General features: G+C 38.8%; 1 protein-coding gene across 1 annotated transcript in view; it reads left to right on the top strand.

Moving 5' to 3' along the window:
- The window catches only part of LOC129095684 (myosin-10-like), a 55,523-nt gene that overhangs the window by 17,844 nt on the left and 16,641 nt on the right, over nucleotides 1-21,038 (top strand). The window contains exons 4-19 of the mRNA XM_054604225.1: nucleotides 3,605-3,632; nucleotides 5,480-5,582; nucleotides 5,947-5,976; nucleotides 6,157-6,171; nucleotides 6,797-6,814; nucleotides 10,966-11,058; nucleotides 11,795-11,858; nucleotides 12,096-12,194; nucleotides 12,480-12,623; nucleotides 13,390-13,485; nucleotides 14,311-14,429; nucleotides 15,275-15,427; nucleotides 15,649-15,822; nucleotides 16,185-16,358; nucleotides 18,127-18,241; nucleotides 20,723-20,916. Coding sequence (XP_054460200.1) covers nucleotides 3,605-3,632; nucleotides 5,480-5,582; nucleotides 5,947-5,976; nucleotides 6,157-6,171; nucleotides 6,797-6,814; nucleotides 10,966-11,058; nucleotides 11,795-11,858; nucleotides 12,096-12,194; nucleotides 12,480-12,623; nucleotides 13,390-13,485; nucleotides 14,311-14,429; nucleotides 15,275-15,427; nucleotides 15,649-15,822; nucleotides 16,185-16,358; nucleotides 18,127-18,241; nucleotides 20,723-20,916 — 1,619 coding nt within the window. The remainder of the gene's footprint in view (nucleotides 1-3,604; nucleotides 3,633-5,479; nucleotides 5,583-5,946; nucleotides 5,977-6,156; nucleotides 6,172-6,796; nucleotides 6,815-10,965; nucleotides 11,059-11,794; nucleotides 11,859-12,095; nucleotides 12,195-12,479; nucleotides 12,624-13,389; nucleotides 13,486-14,310; nucleotides 14,430-15,274; nucleotides 15,428-15,648; nucleotides 15,823-16,184; nucleotides 16,359-18,126; nucleotides 18,242-20,722; nucleotides 20,917-21,038) is intronic.

Here is a 21,038-nt window from a genome sequence, read left to right as displayed (position 1 = left end):
ATTGTCAATGTTTTTGCCCTTTAAAAAAGGTCCGGATTCAATACTTCAAAGGAGATTTAAACTTCTCCGCTTTCACAATAACTAAATGTTCTATATCCTGGGGGAATCTTCCCTGTCTACCAAACATAATGGAGTCATGCGAAACCCACAAAACAGTCCTTATGACCATTAAGTAATATTACAGAAATAACTATCAGTGACCACGGACCCACAATCCTCAGCCAATCAGCGCTCGACAGTCTGGAGAAGTTGTTAGGGTTGCAGCAGTGCTGGCAGATTGGTGAATGGACATGAGAGGTCTCACAGTGACTGGAACACATCTATCCACAGTGTCTGCAGACGGGCTGATAAAGGAGACACTAGCACTCTGAACGCTGTTGTGTTGTGTCTGATTCAGATACGAATGTGAATTTAAAGATAAAGAGGAGAAAGAGGTGTGGCCTAATGATGGATTGTGTTTGATTGTGTGCTGTCATGCACAAAGCAGCAGTTGAGGCATTAGATCGGAGTATCTTTAGCGTGCGTGTGCGTTTGCTTGCATGCATGTGTGTGATGCCAATTCCCCTTGTTGAAGTGCTTAACTGCAGGAATTTCCTGGTTAAAGCCAGGAAACGCATGTTGTCCCTGATCATCCATTCAGCTGTGTCCTCAGTCAGATAACTTTCCATCGTTTTACCCCAAAGGAGCACAGTCAGCACTTCAGGCCAGGAAACCTTCACCTCTGGCAGAACGGTCCAGCCTGGGACACAACATGCACAAAATTAGTTTAAATATTCACAGCATGTCTCAGAGCAGTGGTTCCTAAACTTTTTGGCTCGTGACCCCATTGAAATGAAGCAATGTTTACTTGTGATCCCTCTTCACATGCTATGGCCTTAAGTGCCAACAGGAGTGGTGAGCAGCTCAGTGATGAATGTGGTTTTTTTTCTATTCTTTTTTTTTTTTTTTTTTTTTTTTTTTTTTTCATTGGATTGTGTTCATCTGAAGTTTTTTTTAGAGGTCACACAATCACATGATGGGACCATTTTTATTCTGGAAGTGAGCTCTGCTGCTCCTCATGGTTAAATGATCAGCTCGCTCTTCCATCCATCTCTACGGCTTGAATCATGTATATCCTGTCAGCTTGTGACTGTAATGGCAGAAGAACCCATGGTCAGCAGTTTTTCAGGAAACTATTATCTTTTACATGAGTCCTATTTGTATACTGCTCTAATAGATCGCTTAAACAGGTTTTAATGGCCCATCATTCTGACATAGACTGTAGCATCAACTGATTCAGGAACAGAGAAATGATGTTTTATCACTGTGTTGCCTTTTCCATCTGCTGTAGCACTTCATATCTAAAATATTTTTGGGGAAGCTATGGTTGCCTTGCAACCATTTGCTCAGGGCAAACTTGGACTGGCTTTTCTTCAGGCCGTTGTTGAGCTACTGAATTCATTTTAGAAAACTAAAATGAAATCTTGCATAGGCTAGAATCGGCTTGTTCAGTTACACAGCTATACTTAAAGTCAGAAAAGATGCAGGTTTTTTCCCCCTGATTTATTGATGACTTAACTCTCCCAAGCCAATCTGCTAATGCAGCAGCTTGCCAATCACCAGCCACTGATAACTCTTTCAATTAACAAACATGTTGACTTTGCAATACAGTTCGAGCTCTAAGGGCCTCTGAGATCAGGCCTCTTGATGAGCAGGCACTTACTCATCAAATACAGGAAACTGTCTTTGCAAGAATGAAATGAGATGCATGCCCAATAAATCTTAAACTGTCAAGCCAATCACAGGTGTTTGTTTTAAGCCCGTTGTGACGAACTGTACCTGCAATATCTCCATACTATTTAATTTCATGTTGTGATGACAGCATTATAATTAAGGTTAAGTTTATTTACAACTTTTTTAAGATGATGCTTCAAAAAAAAGCATTTCATTCATATATTTAAACACAATTTCACATTAGAGGCAGGTAATTTAAATTAATTTTAACTGTTTCCAAAGAAGAATGGATTATCTTAATATATGATCCTGATCTCAGTATAGACTTAGTCCTGACATAGCTTCTGTTCTTACTGAATTAATCCTAAACAGTTGCATTGTCAGGGCCGACGGTTTAGCTCTGCATGAACAGTGCAACGTTAAGTCAATAGAGTGAAGACAGTCTGATGACTTTTATCTAATCTTTGGAGTTCTCAGCCATTCATGTGACTTTACAGCAGGCCCTGTCCCTTTGGGGGGGGGGCATTGACAGGAAAACAAAGTAGTGTTTTCTCATGACATCATCACCATTATATCCCGGGCCTCTAGATGACTCAGATTTGCCTGACTCCAAGCTCACGAGACACTCCAAACTGGAATAACCCGAAGGTTAACGGAGATGCATTACATGTTATATTTTATTGCCACATGACCTCAGTGCAAATTGCCCTCAGCACAGAACACATTGGAATTGTTTAAAATAATTGGATCCCTCTTTGTCTCACATATAATTTTATTTATTAATCTAGCTGACCTTTTTTTAGAAATCCTGCATTATAGTAGTCTACATTTGTATATCCTCACCCAAATACATAACAAAAGTATGCTTTATCTTTAACCACATTTAGATCTGGTAGATAGTTTAGCCTTCAACAGAAACACATTCCCTTTAAAATTAACCAGACTTTTTTTTCAGGATGGTCCGCTGTAGTGTAGATTGCAAATGAGCAGTATTGTGATGAGAATAAGATGGCATTCTATCAACATAAACTTGGCCTGATGTGGTCACTGCAGCTGGGAAAATCATGTTTGTGCCAATTAGGTGTGCATCAAAAAACACATGCGTACTCTGTCAAAAAATAATTTAATCCATTTAAACATCCATTTAAATGACATAACATACTAATATTTGAGGGTAGATAAGCAATTTATCTTATTAAATATTTGAAAGTTAACCAAATGGTGACCATTCTAGTAGTGATACTAGATAAACCTGCCATTATACAGGCACAAATATTGTTATATTGTACAGGTACAAATACAATGTTTAACAAATACGACCAGATTCAGATTTTTTTCCCCCCATACAATCTATTCTGTGACTATTAGAGCTACGCGGATTAATTGGCAAATGTATTGGTAGCCGTGTACATGTTGTCATGCAAGTAACAGGAAATATCGGTAGAGAAATGGAGTTTATTTAGAAATGGTGTCATGCAATAGACAGCAGTCTATTTACCAATATGAAGCTGAGATTACAGTTACCTTATCTCTCCCGTGCAGTGACTTTACTTCACAGCGCCACTTCCCTGTGAAATGCTGTGAAGTCTGAGCCTACTGAAAAATACTGCCCCGACAAAAGTCATTTTATTTTCCTGATTAAAAAATCCAGGCACAGGCTGTGAAAAGCATGACATTTAAACCATTTGTTGGCTAGCTCACATGGGCGCACACCAAGCTTGACTTTGATATTCAAATCCACAATCTGCTGATAAGACTTTTCTTTTGACATAATGTTTTGGTGATGAGGTTGTCCATCAAACTTTGTGATTACACAGTGGAGATTGTTTCAAAGACTGCTTAGGTTTGACTCTCTCCTCCTCCCCCTCCCCCTTCTTCTTGTCTCTCACAGATCGAGAGGACCAATCCATTCTTTGCACGTAAGTACACAGGCTCAGTCATCCACTGCACGGATTTTATTTTATATTATCAATTTGATGTTAACATTTATTGTGCTTGATTAAAAACTGTTATTTCAGACTATTAAATATTTGTTAATAAGGAACTTTTAGGTATCCAGGGCCTTTATGTCTTATATTGCTGAGATAAACTGAGCCCTCTGTCCCAAATTAACAGCGTAAGTTTCTTGGTTGATGCATTACCCTCATGCATGTCTCTTTTCTCCTTTATATTCTCAGAAATAACATTACATGGTGCAGTATATTTCCCTTCTGCATTTCTTTTTGGTCTGAATTAAATGAAACTGACAATAATGCGTTCACTTTCAATTAAACAAGTTCAGGATAAGTGCAAGTAAACCAGCTGCTCCGGGGCCCTAGCAGCCATTCTTAATTGTGTATCTCGGTGACACTGACCAGACTGTCGCTCCTTGAGAGTGTGAAATGTGGATCTGAGAAATGCCTGATGTGTCTGCGACACAGCCCTCTGGCGTCTTTTCAGTGACAAGTGTCTACAGATGACAGGAATGTCACCAAAGATAATTCCAGAGGGGATATCAAGACATAAACCATGCAAGGCCCTTTGACTCTCGCAGGGTGAATAGTGAGGTGTTCATGTTACGTATCCCTTCTATATATACACACAGGGGTCAAAATAAATGATATTGCACTACCAGAAACAAAACCGATAACATATTGTAGGGCTGTTAATAAAAATATATAAAAATCTGGTTTGACCAAACAGAGCTAACAAGTGAATCACATTATTTCAAAATTCGACCGAGGTAAACTTACCCTAAACCGTGACCTTTTGAGTTGACATTTATTTGTAACACATCTATGAATTTTGAATTTGAACTGATCGTTACATTTTTTTTTTATTCACAATTTAAAATAGTACATGCTCAAGAGTCGAACACCTCCCACTTAAAGTAAGGAATACAGTATTAGGTTCACTAGTTAGCACTTATTACATTGTTATTGTATAGGATTAAAGTGTGTTGCTGTGTGAAACAGAACATGGATATATTCATGATTTCACACACTTATACACAGACATTAAAATATAGAATATACACATAATCAAGGGGCTTTGCACTAAAATACACAAACTGATTGCAAATAGCTGAAGAGTCTAACACTGAGCAGTCCAAGGCCAACGACAGAGACATTGACATAATCCTTCCTTAACAATCCTCCTTTCATAGTAGCCAACTTACACACCTCTCTCCCAGTCTTTACTCTCAGCCACATCACACTCACTCTATCTGAAAGCAAAACAATATTTTGTGCATACTTGGTGTATGCAAATTTGCACTTAGTGTAAAACCTCAAGTATGCTCTGAATCTAAACTGCTCCCCCACAATTTCTGCATGGCTTGGAGATTTTCTTCCCTGTTTTTTTGGGGGGTTTTTTTTATGCCATGGTCTGAGTTTGACAGAGCAGTGAAAAGCAGGCTGCACAGCCACACGTCAGCAACCACAGGCATTAACTTGACTGACATACTGGAAAAAACATTTCAGAGAAAGACACACATGAACAGATACGCACCAGAATTTAGTTTCAGTTGTAAGATTACATTTGTGCATTTCTTTGTCGTGGAAAAGAGGTTAGGGCTTTTGTTCTGTAGTTGCCAATAAGCATCTACAATTCTATAATGCTAAAGGAGGACATCGCATTTCAGCTTCATTGATCCAGTCTTTTAGAAACATCTTAGCCATTAGAATTGCTAAGACGTAGATGGGTTCATTACAAACAGTTAATTGTTTCACACAAGTTATTCTGAGGATTTTTGTGTTTGTGTGCATTGTCTTCTTTTGTTCCACAGAGGTGAGTCAGGAGCTGGCAAGACGGAAAACACAAAAAAGGTCATTCAGTACCTGGCACATGTTGCCTCCTCCCACAAAGGAAGAAAAGACCACAACCTTCCTGTGAGTATTCTCCTTTCTCATCTCTTTAATTTAGTTTGGCAATGCCTGCAAAAAGCCATAAACTTAACAAGCCCATTAAATATGTTGAAATACTAGCGTAAATGCTGGATTTGTATGCAAAATGAATCGCCAGCACCATCATATCTGTGTATTCTCCTCCAACCCCTTAAGACCAGGTTATTATTTTTACCTCTGACACTCACATAGGAATAACCATCTTTAGAAGTAACTGATGAGCAGTCTGGACAGGGTTGGATTGTTGTAGTTAAAGATTAAATACCAAAACCTGTAGTAGGCAACATGGGCTTTGTGCACTGTATGTACACAATCTAACAATTTTCATTTGTTTATCTGGAACAAACAGCCAGAATCACCCAAACCAGTGAAACAACAGGCAAGTTTGTATACTTTCTATTACACAATGTGCATGCTACACAAACAATGTCTTCTCAAACACACCTGCTCTATCTACAATGGGCTCTTACTATATCTGTCTGACATGAGCCTACTAATGTTCTTCAAATGGTGTAAATAAATAATAATATTTAGCTTTTACATTGTTTCTCTCTGTCAGGCACAAAATGCAGTTGTAAGTACAATTTATAACTTGAATAAGCATGAATATTAGAACTTCCTTTATTGTGTTTTATGTGAATGACAAAATTTGTCCTCACTGTGTATTTGCTTTCCATTATTGTTATTCACACTCGGTGAAACATAGTCAAATGCATGTTGTTTTTATCTGTCGTGGTAGCCACGTGTTTAGCCTTGGCTGTCATCTTGTGCTGTTTAAAATTTAGCAAATTCTCCTGCACTTGAACTTTTTAGCAAGGCATATATCTGGTTTGTGTTTTAGACTGTTGTAAGTTGAGATCGGTCCTGGTCGTCAGTACCTAGACCCCTGCAGATAGTTCTTGTAGCCACCTGTGACCGAATTACAGCATTTGTGAGATCCACATTACAAACCATAACAACCCGTTAACCTAGAACACCGGCAGTAATCTTGGTCTTGAGGGCCGGGATTACAGACTAGTGAGGTATTATAATAACACCTGTTGGTTAGTCCACCCATAGACCGTTGTGGGTTGTACCTAGATTTGACACTAAGGTATCATTAAAAATGTTCATCTTTAACTACAGGTTAATTTGTAACCATGACATAAATGCAATTTATTTTTTCCCATAATAACAATTGAATCTCCCCATTCCCACAGAGTGGATCCCTGTTTTATGTGAGTAGTATGTAGTTTCTCTCCCATCTCACCTCACAAATAAAAGGGGTGCTTTACCCACTCTGTTGCCACCTCTTCTTCAACCTGTTTTTTGTTTTGAAATGTATATTTAATGTGGCCTGATGTTGGGCGATAGATGTTTTTCATCCACTTTAATCGACCTGTTGTGGATCTATTTTATTGTTCCTGACCGCTAGACGGCGGTGCTTTTTCACTGGATATCTCCATCTTGCACATGTTTATGTTAAGTCGTTGTACCAACAAAGTCACCTGTAACCTTGCAGGTGCCTGCTCCAGTATAAAACCCAATCATCACGCAATCTGTTCATTCTACTCGCAAGTGAGGAAACTAATCGCAGGTCAATTTGACTTGTCACTTGGCGCTTTGTTATCTGAGGGTTGGTGCTTCGATTTCTATCTTTATTTTGTCAACCAGATGCTGCAGCAAGCTGTGTTTGTTTGTTTTTCCAACTTCATAATCAGTTTTCTTTCTTATGAACAGCGGAGATTTCACTTCTTCAGTTTGTGCTGAAGTAATGCTGGACAGACTCCACTGCTAACTTAAAACGGGTGTTTTTACCTCCTGCTGCGTTGTTAGCTCTCTGCTAATTAGTCATTAGGTTACTGGGGTAACTAAGCCACAGTTGGTAAAGTTAATTAAGCAGTGCTTTAGTGCAAATCTGCTACTGTAAAATAGCTTTTGTTTTGGGTGTTTGAGGCACTCTCCATCGCGGCCATTTATTTCTGTATTTATTTTCTGTATACTCATCTAGTCAGTTTTTTTTTTTTTTTTTCTTTGTCCGACCCACTTCATGACATGTTAGGCTGGTAATACTTGGCCGCCATCTGCTAGTGTGGCTGCAGTCCTGACAGCATTGAAGAGAGTTTGCCGAGATTAAGGAGCTCCTGCTCAATCTCCAGCACGATAGCAGGGGGCCAGCTCCTGGTGGTGACTCTCCTAGTCAAGAGAATGACTACTGCAGCTTCTGGCAGTTTGTTAACGGATAAGGGGCAAGACGATGGCAGAGACACAGCCTCCTGGGCCTCTGATGCCTTTTCTCCGGGGTCTAATGGTGGGTCATTACATGGATCAGAATCGGTCCGTTTCTCAATGAAGCCAGCAATTTGGATGGCTTTTAACATGCCCTGGGGTTGGACAAAGCTCCTGTGTCAGCAGCTCCAGCAGGTGCTTTTTTCATGCAGATGCCACAGCTCTCTGCATTTTCAGTCCCTCCTGCTAAGCCACATATTGGAGAACTCCAGACGTGCTGGTCAGAACCTAAACTGTTCTGTTCTCCCATCACACCAGTTTGATCCAGAAACTTGACTGCCATGCAGGAGGCAGGTAGCTGTGGTAGTATACACGGGACGTATTAGTTCAGGAATATGGTGTGAACTCCTCTGCTCAGACTCTAAGCGATGCATCATTTCTGGTTCCAAGGCAGAGAGGTCTTTTGACTTTTGCCACTTGGTCCAAGACCCTCTTATTTACCTGCTCACACAGATGGACAATTCAGAGCCTCTTGCTATTCTGGTCATGATCAGTGCCGTTACGCTCCTTCCCCGATGATGTTCTGGTTTTATACTGTGGCGTCTGTCCTACATCATTGCATGGTCACAGGTAACTGTTGGTATAACGAACGACCTGCGCATATGTGAGAAAGACGTATCCGGGTGGTCATCCAGATTTCATAGAACCAGAGTTACATTTGTAACTCTCATTCCGCTTTAACTTTTGCAGTGCATGACCTGAACTTCCTATCCTCAATGAATTAAAAGGATCTGCTTCTTTGAGACATTTGACATTTACGTTACTTACAGTGTGAGGACACCCCCTTTCTTAGAAATCAATCTATGCTCTAACATCTAATCATTCTATACACTAATGGGTAACCATGAAGCTGATAGATCTAATGTTATGTATTTGCCTGCATAATGAAGCAGGTTATTAACATTACATCCGCTGTTTATTATATTCCATGCTGCCTCACTTTAAAAAGAATTGTGAACGATGAACTTAAATCCAACAACACAGCTCAATTATCTGTTAACTAGGGATTAACAATTTGAGGGAAATATCCAATGGCCTTTTTTTGTATTTAAATTGCTACCATTTACTATAAATGATTGTAGAGGTTTCTATATTTGTAGTTGACACATAAAAAAAAAAAGCAAGATAGGATTGTACCAAGCATTATCACAAACCTGTCTTGTTTCTACATGAACAGAATCAGTTCAAATAATGTAGTCTGTTTCTGATAGCCAGCTTATAGCTTCACAATGACCCAGTGGTTGATCTAAATCAATTGACCTGAACAAAGTGGCTGATGCAGAACCTTATTTGACTTTCCTACATTAAGTTAGATTCAGCGTGAACGCTCTGTTGGCCCAGATGAGTTCTCCACTTTGGCGTGTTCCTGCCCAGATTTAGATACTTGATACGTGACTGCTCTTCTTTTTTGCCCCGTTGAAAAGAGCCACTTGTAATATGTGTCCGGCCTTGTGACCTCCGGAGCAGATGTAGAGCAGTGAGCACACATCCACAAATGGCCTCTGCCTCATAAGATTTAGTGGAACAGTTTTGACTGATCCTCTTTGACTCCACTCAATCCGCCCTAAAGTACTGCTGCACGGCCTGCACTTTGACGAAAGACACACTCACTGCTATGACTTTAAAATGCTTTCTAAAAGGAAAGAAATGACTCTACCTCTTCCTTTTTCTAGCTTGAAAGTGACAGAGTATTTGCAGTGAGTGATAATTTGTCTCTCGGTAGTTTTGAGGCATTTGAGGTTGCTTAAATTTGATCACAGCTACACAAAATTGACCAGCTCAAGTGAAGGAGCTTGCTCTGTTGGCTGTCAGATGCCTGACATGCCCACTTTGCAAAAAGGAATTTGGGTCACCTTCTAATGCTGCTAAATTGGACCCCCACCGGTGCTTGTAATCTGCTCTTTGTTTTTTTGTGCATAGAGCAGACCACACAGATGGGTCGAAGCTGCCAATGAACAATTTCAGCTACCAAGTTTCACCACAGGCCTGCGTTTATACAGAAACAAAGGCTTTTGGTTTGAATCCTCTGCCCTCTGTGGGCTCTGCCACCGCTCTGATAGCTGGAAAAGGACCAGGTTTATCCAGTTCATCCTGGTTCATTCCAGCTGCTCAAAAACTCAATTAAAAGCAGCCCATCATGCTCTGCGGCCAAAGATCACATTACATGTCTCACATCCTGAGTGCAATGCTGATTCCTCGTCCCACAGAGTTCCCTTTTGTGGAAAATGGACTCCTCAAACTTTCAGTGTGTGCAGCTATTTTTGACGTAATGGGAAAATATTCCACTCAGCCACAAGAAGAGAAGTAACTTTGCTGAAGAATTTATTTTTTATTAGCTTTCTTGGATTCTCTGGTCATGGCGAAGCCCACAATGTGGCTCATATGGAAACACTGTGTACCACCTGTCCAAACATCAGGATGTGTTGCTTATAGCCAAAGTATTTTTGTTGTGTGTATTGTGGACACATTCGTTCTGACATGATGGAGAGACCGGTTGGCTTTCCTGCACACAAAAACCCATATTCTCCCTGAAAATCCTCAAGTCCACTGCCAGGAATGAATGCTACCAACATTAAGATTTCTTAAACATGATCAGATTAATAGTTTGACCTATAAAATGTCCAAAAACAAGTCTTTAATTGTTAGTTTTATCCTAAACCAAAATATATTTAATTCACAATGTGATAAAACAGAAACAATAATTTTCTCATTTGAATCTTCCATCGCATAAAGAAGTTATCACTTTAAATTGGTTTTCAAAAAAGAAAGAACCACTGTACCTTGTACACCACCTTACAAAAAAACTGAAGTTACAAAATAACTACAATACACTTCAACATCTTTGGTATCCCTCTTTCGGTACAATAAAGTTTTTTGTTTTTTTTTGTCTGTCCAGTTTACCTACACAGGGATAATGTAAGGGAGGTCTGTCTGTAAAAAAAAAAAAAAAAAAAAAAAAAAGGTCTTCAGGTTTCTGCTGTCTTTGTCTGCATGTTTATGTGTTTTTCAGTGAAAGTCAGTGATTTACAGTTAATTTCTCATAATTTTTCTTACTTAGTCATCATGGTAAGGCCTGCTGTAACGTCCTTCTGTTTTTCAGGGTGAATTGGAACGTCAACTTTTACAAGCCAACCCCATCCTTGAATCTTTTGGGAATGCTAAGACAGTGAAAAATGACAACTCTTCACGTTTTGTAAGTACAGAAAAAAATACTTATGATGTGCATCTCACAAAGTCTACTCTAGCCTTTGTGACGGCCTCCTCAAGTTTTTTTTTTTCGGTGGAGAATAAGCAGAGGTAAAACTTATTAAAAGTAATTAGATTATACTTTCTTTCCTGTAAGCAATTGCACAGGTCATGTAGCCGGACACAGGCGCCTGCTAGTCATTAAAAAATCCTTTGATGTGGTCCGTTGTTTCAGACTGGAGTCAGCTCCACTCAGCAGACCTCTTAATAGTAATGTAAAGGTCTTAGCTTAAGCATTACTGTAGTATCTGTCAAATTAAGGGTCATTATTATTTAATAAATAACTGTGTTGCCTCATAAAAGGACCCTATTAAACTTTCTTTGCATTAGAGCTGGCCAGCTTAGATAGTAAAAATTGCCTTGCAATTTACACTTGAACAGAAACAGATCAGTCATGTTCTGTGTGCCTCAGGCCCTGTATCCAAAAATACTTAAAGTAAAATCTACTGGTGCTTGTACTGTATATAATATGACGTATTTAATGTAATGTATTCTGTAGGTGATGTGTATCAGTGTTAATGTTTATAGAGGATTGATGCTGACTCTTAGTATATCAAACTTATCAGCGTTCCTCACCATTAGGCCTCAGCTTGTGATACAACAGATTCATAATGTTGGTGATTGATTTCTGTATATCTTGTCTTGTGCACTTCCTGAGCATTTATCTTGTGTTCATCTTTCAGGGGAAATTCATCCGGATCAACTTTGATGTCACCGGATACATTGTTGGAGCCAATATTGAAACCTGTATCCTGTTTTGAAACGATTAACTAATACTGACTAACCTTTTTTTTTTTTTTTTTTAAGGCATACACAAAAATTAATCCAATTGGGCATTTGCATCAAGGAATGCTGTCAAAATGTATTGGCAACATTGAAACTGAAAACTATTTTGGATATTGTGTGAATGGACATTTTAAATTTAGATTTTACATCAAACTGAGCCCAGCAGAAAGATGTTTTTCTTTGACCGTTCTATGTCAGACTTACTGGAGAAATCCAGAGCTATTCGTCAAGCCAAAGATGAGCGCACCTTCCACATTTTCTACCAGCTGCTGGCTGGAGCTGGTGAGCACCTCAAATGTAAGTAAACTGAGCTGTTATACTATCAAGATACTTGTTATTCTCTTTGTCCGTCGCTACTCTAGACCATGCTGATTTTGGCAGATCAACTATTGAAAAGAGAAGTTGTGTTTGGCAACAACAGTATAAATTATCAGATTTCAGGGTTTATATTACATTTATATTCGTACTGAGAATTTCCACCAATTCCACTAAAACCCCGTCCTTACTTAGACTTTCTTTAAAAGACAAAAATATGTATCTTAACCATGCTTCTAAAAGTTTTAACCTAATTTCTCTCCACAGCGGACCTGCTTTTGGAAGGATTCAACAACTACCGTTTCATGTCTAACGGTAACGTCACAATACCGGGTCAGCAGGACAAAGATAACTTTCAGGAGACCATGGAGGCCATGCACATCATGAGCTTCGGCCATGAGGAGATTCTGGGTATGTTAACCATAACGTAAACATAACAATTTCTCAAGGAGGTTGCTTTCCCTTGGTCAGTTTTAGATTACTTTAGAAGAATATTGCTAATCAAGGTCCCTCAGATTTTATGATTTTTGAAATTTAGGTAAAAGCGAAATGTTTTTTTAGCGTCTGTAATGAGAAGTATCTCAGAGTGACGGGGTACATGGGTAGTGTTTGATTTTATAAGGGATTTTCAAAATTAGGCATGATTTAGAAGACAGAACATGTGGAGCTGTAGAGGACTATTGGCCTCCACGCACAGAAGATGGAGAAATTTATATGTAAGAATTTTTTTGCCAACATATCTGAACACTGCCTCTTCTTTGATATTTCTCTTCTACAAACTAGAGTATAACCAACAAGTTAATAGTCAAGGTTGGTTTTATATGATGGGTGGGGTTAGTGCTAGTAGTCCCAAATCACAATGGATAGGATGAATGTATATGTGAATTTATCAAATGAATGAATTTATGAGTATTGAGTAGTAATTTACAGGAAGAAAAAAAAGAGCGCGATTTTGATGTAGAAATACTCAAATGATTTTTGCTACATATTTCGCACCAAAATATATTTAAAAAATGCACGCAGGGACACAGGATCAGAACTTGGAAAAAGTATGTTTTTATTTTATTCATCTGGGTTAAATGTTTGTTGTTTTAATTGATTATGTCCAGTGAGAACAATCACGATGAAATAATATCTTACAATTTTGATGTGTTTTTTTCTCTCTTTACATCTGTAGCCATGTTGAAGGTGGTGTCCTCAGTGCTTCAGTTTGGTAACATTACCTTTAAGAAGGAGAGGAACTCTGACCAAGCCTCTATGCCTGATAATACTGGTAGGTTCACACACACACACACACACACACACACACACACACACACACACACACACACACACACACACACACACACACACACACACACACACACACACTGCAAACAATCCTTTTACATCAGCTTCATAACCTCGTAGCTTGAAGCTCAAAGGTCAGACATTGTTCTCCTTCTTTTCCTCTTCCCATATATACTTCAACTCCTCTCCTCCCCTTTTCCTGCCTCCCTCACACTGCGTCCTCATCCACAGAACAGAGGGACTGCTGATTTATGTCCTTTTTCTCCCCAAGACTTGTCAACCTGCCATTAAGCCTTATTATTATGAGGATTTACTCCTGAAGGAAATGGGGCACAGTCTTCCAGTTCCTCCACATGTGGCACTGCATATTTGGCACTTAAATCAGGGAGACGGGGAGAGAGAATGAGCCTAATGCCAGTGAGGCGGCTCAGCCAGATATTCCCAAATGCGACGTGCAGAATCCAGGACTGAAGCAGATGTTTTTTTAGTAGTGAGACTTGGCTGATCTAGACCGGGTCATGCTTTTTTCTACTTTTCCACAAGCTCCAGCCATGTAAAATATGACATTTTTCCCCATTACACTTCATAAGAAAACATCTTTGTGATAAATCTTAATTAATCAGTAAAAGTTAAGTATCTATTTCATATTGATTATTATTATGAGGATCCAAGTGTCAAAATGATACTGGGAACACATAGGTATCTGTCAAATGTACAGTTTCCAATCCATTACTGTGGCCTCCCTTTATTCTCATTTAAATAAACTTTTTTCCCCTATTATGTGCTTTTTCCATCTCTCATTTCCCAGCCGCTCAGAAGCTATGTCATCTGCTGGGTATGAATGTAATGGAGTTTACCAGAGCCATCCTGTCCCCAAGGATCAAAGTGGGAAGAGACTACGTCCAGAAAGCGCAGACTAAAGAGCAGGTCAGTTAGCTAACACTGTGGATATCCTCTTAGGTTTTCAGCTAATATCCTCACTTACACTAATGATAATCTATTGTAAAGCAAAGCAACTGCAGTAGGTCTATTTTAGTGCTGTGTAATGTCATTATGGAGTAATAGAGTTGCGTCCCTACATCCAGGTTTCCGGCAGTAAAAGTCTGTTTCATTTTGGGCTTTGATGAGCCTAAACTCATTTAAATCATCAGTTAAAACTAATGGTGTTAGAAAATGGTGCAAGTAAAGCACGAGGAGAGTCCCAAACTTACGTGATTATGTTTTGTTCCAACTTGCAACAACAAAATTAGAATTAGAATTCTCTATAGCACTGTTTTAAGCTTCTGACTGGCTTCCTCCATGCATCGGTGGCTGAGCTCCAGGGGTACCGTTGTATTAAGAAGAATCAGTAAATACATAACCCAAAATTGAAATGATTTAAGAACTGATGGCCAATATGAAGAATTGCTTTCAAACACTGATATCTTGCCTTTGTTTCATATTGTACTAGGCACATGGTAAGGTTAGTTTAACCTTCTGTGAAACCACTTCAAAGTACGTCTCCTGTTTATCAATCATTCATTTGAAGAGCAGTACTGTTGCAGACTTCTGAGTTGCCGATTATGGCTTCAACTCAATGGATACAACTGTTGTCTCAAGTCTGACTCTGAAAGCATGTGGAACATTAACCAAGACTTCTGAGTCCATTTGTCCATTGAGGATCCGGAATCATGTCTGCACTATGCTGATATACTTAATCAGCTCTGTATCTCCTTATAGTGTCTCACCATTATTTTCCATTCCTCCTCCTCCTCTCTTTTCTCTCCCTCCAGGCTGACTTTGCTGTCGAGGCCTTGGCTAAAGCAACATACGAGCGTCTGTTTCGCTGGCTGGTCCATCGCATTAACAAAGCCTTGGACAGAACCAAACGACAGGGTGCCTCCTTCATTGGCATCCTGGACATTGCGGGTTTTGAGATCTTCCAGGTTTGGATTAAAATATTTTAAATTTTGTAATCTTTAAAGAAGGCAGTTTGTCTAGTTGTGGCTAGGGGAAATGTTTTTATTTTAAACAGTTGACAATAATGTTTGTTTTTGTTGCTGTTGATTTCTTTTAGAAGATATAAATATTTAATTTTATTGTTCTTGTCATCCACACTCATTTACAGTGAAGTATTGTTCTTCCTTGTATTCCTCCCCTACTACAGTTGAACTCATTTGAGCAGATGTGTATCAACTACACCAATGAGAAGCTGCAGCAGCTCTTCAACCACACCATGTTCATCCTGGAGCAGGAGGAGTACCAGAGGGAGGGCATCGAGTGGAGCTTCATCGACTTCGGCCTCGACCTGCAGCCCTGCATCGACCTCATTGAGAGGCCGGTCAGTGTGAAAGATTAACTTGTATCCATGAGATGAATGAAACTTCTCTTATTTTCCACTTATTCTTGAATTATTTAGCTATGCTAACAAACTATCTTGACACTAAAAACTATTCACTCAACAATTATTTTTAACCACATGCTACAACTTTCTACCTAAATTAAAAAGGAAAACCTTTGCCTTAACTTTCTTACTGACATCTACACTGAGAAAAAGTTGTCATTAGGGAATATTGGGGGCTTGACCACAACGCAGCCATCTAATGAACACAAACAAATACTTGAAAGTCGTTGCCGTGCTTCTGTAGTTACAGTTTATGTCTCTGAAGCCTTTAGTTCCATCCTGTGTTGATATTCCTTCAGGCAAATCCTCCAGGCGTCCTGGCTCTGCTGGATGAAGAGTGCTGGTTCCCCAAGGCCACAGACAAGACCTTTGTAGAGAAGCTGATCCAGGAGCAGGGCACACACAGCAAGTTCCAGAAGCCCCGCCAGCTCAAAGACAAGGCCGACTTCTGCATTATCCACTACGCTGGCAAGGTACGCTCGTTTTAAGCCCTTGAAGAATCACACTTGGCCTGTTTCAGTCTCTGCTTAAATAAACTGTTGATGTGTTTTCATTTTCAAACTGGAATGCCCTACCTGGCGGGTTTTCAAAAGGAAAATTAAATTGAGTCTTCCCTTGGAAAAAACAGTTTACTGAAGGTTAAAGCTTTCATTTTATGGAGCTTTTTTTCGAACACAAGTCAGGCTCTCTTCTAAGAAGCGGTCCTCAAGACTGACGGATAAGAAAAAAGTTAATCATGATGATTGACATAGCTGTTACGACTGTTACAACTGATACCATCATACTAATGATTAATTGTTACTATACTTTCAAATGCTTTAGTTTACTTGAGCATTCTAACATACTTCAACACATTAATTGAATTAAGACAGTTCTGTACACACTGGAAGGAATGTTGTGTTTTTTACCTCCAAATTACTCAAAAACATGATGATATATGTGATATATATGACTCCCTTGCTTTTTATTCTACTTTTGTTCAGTGTAGAACCAGCTGCTTTATTTCTGTCTACATTCTTATTTTCCAATACATTTATTTTCCTCCCTGATCTTCTCCTGCACAAGTTAAAGAGCAAGTGAAAAGCTCTAAGATAAAACAATGACGCAAGGTTCTCCTGTGGTGGGATTTCAGGGAAATACTGTGTCCTAGTTTGATTTATATAGCATGGTATTGGAGTGGATTTGGACGTAGTGATTGGTGTTATGAAATAGAACTCAGACCTGCAGGGAGGAGCACATCTGCTTTTCATTATGTGGACTGTGCTGTTTTACACAAAAACTCAGATTTGAAATAAAAAAAAGTCTGCTCTTCCACGCCATGAAGCCAAATGTTGTAAATGGTGTCAACATATGTATGCACAAATACATACTGCATCACATGTGCAGTCTGAATCACTACAATTAAGTATGATCTGCACAGTATAGTAAGTCAGTATTTGAATTAGGTCACCATGATGTGTCAGATGTACAAAAACATATTGATGCAACTATTATTTATGTTATATTATGTTATATTATAACATGTTATTGATGACATGTTTAAGCATCCAAGTGCAATGCCATTCAATTATTTTAAGTTAGGGCTCCCCACATACCTCTAGTTAGACCCCTGCCAGACTACATTTTTAAGGCTGATATGAGTTACTGTGTTTCAGAAAAATCTTATCTCGATCTTTATTGGCCAATATCCTTCTTTATTCTTTTCTTTACAAAGATTTTTTTTAAATCCTTTATCATTTTTTTATTAAGAATGTGCAACCAAAAAACTTGTCAGTGCTCCCTGAGACTTACACTATGTATGTGTGTAATACATGTTATGTGCGTTAATCATTGAAACTACCGTAGGCAATAATCATTATTCAGCTCTCTATGAACATATCAAGACAAAATTCACATATTGAGATATTCTGATTCATACAACTCTTGTGTAAATTAGTAATGAATTAAATTTACCAAAATCTGTCACTGATTGATTATATAAAACATTTTTATCTAATAGTGGTATATCGAGACAACCCTATTGGCCGATACATGACATACTGTATGCTACACATTTTTGTGCTTCACTTATCGGCGTGTATTTCATATGACGATAACTAACAGTATGTACAGAAATGCTAATAGACATGCTTTAGATTCTCATTACAATTCTTTAAAAAAGCTAATATACAGGATTAAAAAAAAATTATATTAATGTAAAAAAGGCAAACGAACTGTATATTGTTATCGTTATCGTTACAGGTGGATTATAAAGCAGATGAGTGGCTAATGAAGAACATGGACCCTCTGAATGACAATGTGGCCACACTTCTGCATCAGTCGACTGACAAATTTATAGCTGAACTTTGGAAAGACGGTAAGCTGCCACATTCTTATCTCTAAACATTAGAAATAGTACTAGATACTAGCAGGAATCCAATTTGTTTATTCATCCTTTAATATTCATTATGTGTGTACCCGTTTGCTTATTCAGTTAACAAGCACGTCAATAAGTCTCTCACTCAAACCTACTAACAACAGCTGTCGGCCTTGTTGACCCAGGCCGATACATTTATGATTTCTAAGAATTAATTTAACATCCCCCTCCCTCCCTGTCTCTTTCTCTGTGTTGTAGAGATTCAGACCATTCAAAGGGCTTCATTCTATGACACTAGTCTGGATGACCCGGAAGGTGAATGACTGGGTCGTGCTGTAGCAGACCTGGGCCAAAATAATATTAGCTGGAAATGATCAGCTTTGAAATGTGAAGCCAAGCTGCTCAAGGTGCTTGGTAGGCTAAATATAAGCACTTCCCAAGCAGATTCATTTCTTGGAAGTGTAGCTACTGGTATATTTTTGCCCAGATCTGGCTGTATGTGTCATGCTTCAGCCGGTGCTGTGTCTGTCATAGCTCCAGTGGCTCCCATTTGCTTCCAGGCTGCATGGCTCCTTTGTCTCAGCCAAAAGCAGTAGTACCTAATTCCTAAACACTTTGAAGTAGAATATAGTCAACTGCTCCCTCTAGTTGAACTAGTGTGCTTTAATTTGTGTCAGCATTTTTGTAGGCTGACATGGGTTTTGTGATCTTTGTATGGTCAATAGCCCTGAGGCGAGCGATTAGATCTAGTGCAGCTGTTTGCAGTCTTCATAGCTCCTCCGTGATGTGATTCATCCACGAGAAAATTTAGGTTTTTAAGCTTTACTGATAAAGCTGACATTTAATGACATTCATTTTCCACCTTCCTTCTTCCTGTATAGGATCACAGTAGCAGTGAATTGAAAGCAGATGTTGGTATTTGTTTTGGTTCCGAGCTCAGACTTCAGTGTAGAGGATCCAGACAGCAGGCCACATATCACCTCAGATAAAACTCTAGCAGTCTGTGACTCATCAAATACTTTTTTTTTTTTTATTAAACCCGTGTGTTGGATATTAAGTCATGTTCTGCGTCATTTTGTCAAGCTATATATCCTAGAGTAAGTCCACTGACATTATCAGATCATGAAAAGATTTACTCTTATTTTTTTTAAAGAAGAATTTAATTCCCATGAAAAGATCAAAACCAGCAATGAATTCAACAGTAATTGTTGGTTCATCCAAAGCCTGATTCATCTTTTTCCTATGTGCCTTGGAGCTTAATTATTATCTTAAAACTATTAAAAACAATGAGACACACTCTTGCACTGACTGACATTGTTCATTGTAATTTATTTTCCATCCCGTATACACTGTCCTGCTGCTCTAAATGCACACCAAATCAGAATCTAAAATATTAATGTAAAGTAAAAAAAGTTTTAGAAAATGTATATACAGTTGACCTGTTTTCTGTAGATTTTTATCTTTAGTACCAACAAATGGATTTGAAGCTGAGAGCCAGACTGGCAGGGAAGTCAAAAAAGGTTTTGGATATGGATAAATGGAGGAATTGCTAATTTTGGTCTTTTCATAGAATTTGTTAACAATAACTTGATGTCCTCCTTCTGAAGGTTTACTCTAGCATTTTAGGATTGCACTTTCAAAATGTTGAGGACTTGCTAGATCTAAAAACGGATGGTCAGAATGCAGCAGATGCCGAGATATCCTGACTTTTAGTTTCTAGTTTAGTTCAAACTCCTAAACATGCTGGATCTTACATTTCCAGTCATATTGGTACATCCCCAGGTCTTTTAAACTTGTTTAATTGCAGCGCCATTTTTTTTATTTTTTATCCAAGCCCACACTTCACAAAACACCCTGCAGAACCTCAGGAGATATTATTGGACCTGAAACTAACAGTTATTTTTAATGTTGATTTAACTGCTTTTTTTTTAATTAAACAAATAATTGTTGCTGCTTTAGCCATCCTACAAGTATTTTCACATTTTTGCATCAAGTGTTTGCAACCCCTTAATTACTAGCATGTTGAGAATAAATTATTTTACTAGTAATATGTTGATGCAGGTTTTGTATCATAAACAGTAAAATGCTGAAAAGCTTTCATTTAGGGGCCATCCAGCATCGTCGCTCATCCACAAACACCAGAGAAGACCATTTCAATTCTTGCTCTTAAACTTTGTTAATGCTTTGTGAGTAAATCATAATAAAAAGGAGCTTCTCTCCTAACAGGTAACAGCACATATAGAGCCCTGTACAGACCATCAGGGGTAGATAGGCCTCGCTCTCCGTGTCCATGCACAAGCTAGCGGTAGTTCTAGACTTTGTATGCTTCTTTATAGATTGCCGTTGTTTGACTGTAGTGTGTGATGTCTTTTTCATCCATCTGCCCTTCATGTAGCTACATTATGTCACCGCTGCTGTTTTTTTAATCTGTTCCTGATGAAGTCTCATTGCTCTAACGAGTTCTCCTCATCTCCCCATCAGTCGACCGTATCGTTGGCCTGGACCAGGTGGCAGGAATGAACGAGACAGCCTTTGGCGCCACCTACAAAACGAAAAAGGGCATGTTCCGTACGGTGGGACAGCTCTACAAGGAGTCACTGACCAAGCTCATGGCCACACTGAGGAACACCAACCCCAACTTTGTTCGCTGCATCATCCCCAACCACGAAAAAAGAGTAAATTAAGAATCTAAATGTATTTGTTAGAAGCTGCATATCAAGCAGTAGAACAGGAGGGACCTGTTTATTTTATATTATAATGAGAATTTCTTTGGGAGAGCAGAAATTGTCAGACTGAA

The sequence above is a fragment of the Anoplopoma fimbria genome, chromosome 9, assembly GCF_027596085.1.
Source record: "Anoplopoma fimbria isolate UVic2021 breed Golden Eagle Sablefish chromosome 9, Afim_UVic_2022, whole genome shotgun sequence".
In the NCBI taxonomy this organism is placed as follows: domain Eukaryota; kingdom Metazoa; phylum Chordata; class Actinopteri; order Perciformes; family Anoplopomatidae; genus Anoplopoma; species Anoplopoma fimbria.
This window is presented reverse-complemented; position numbering and strand designations above follow the sequence as displayed.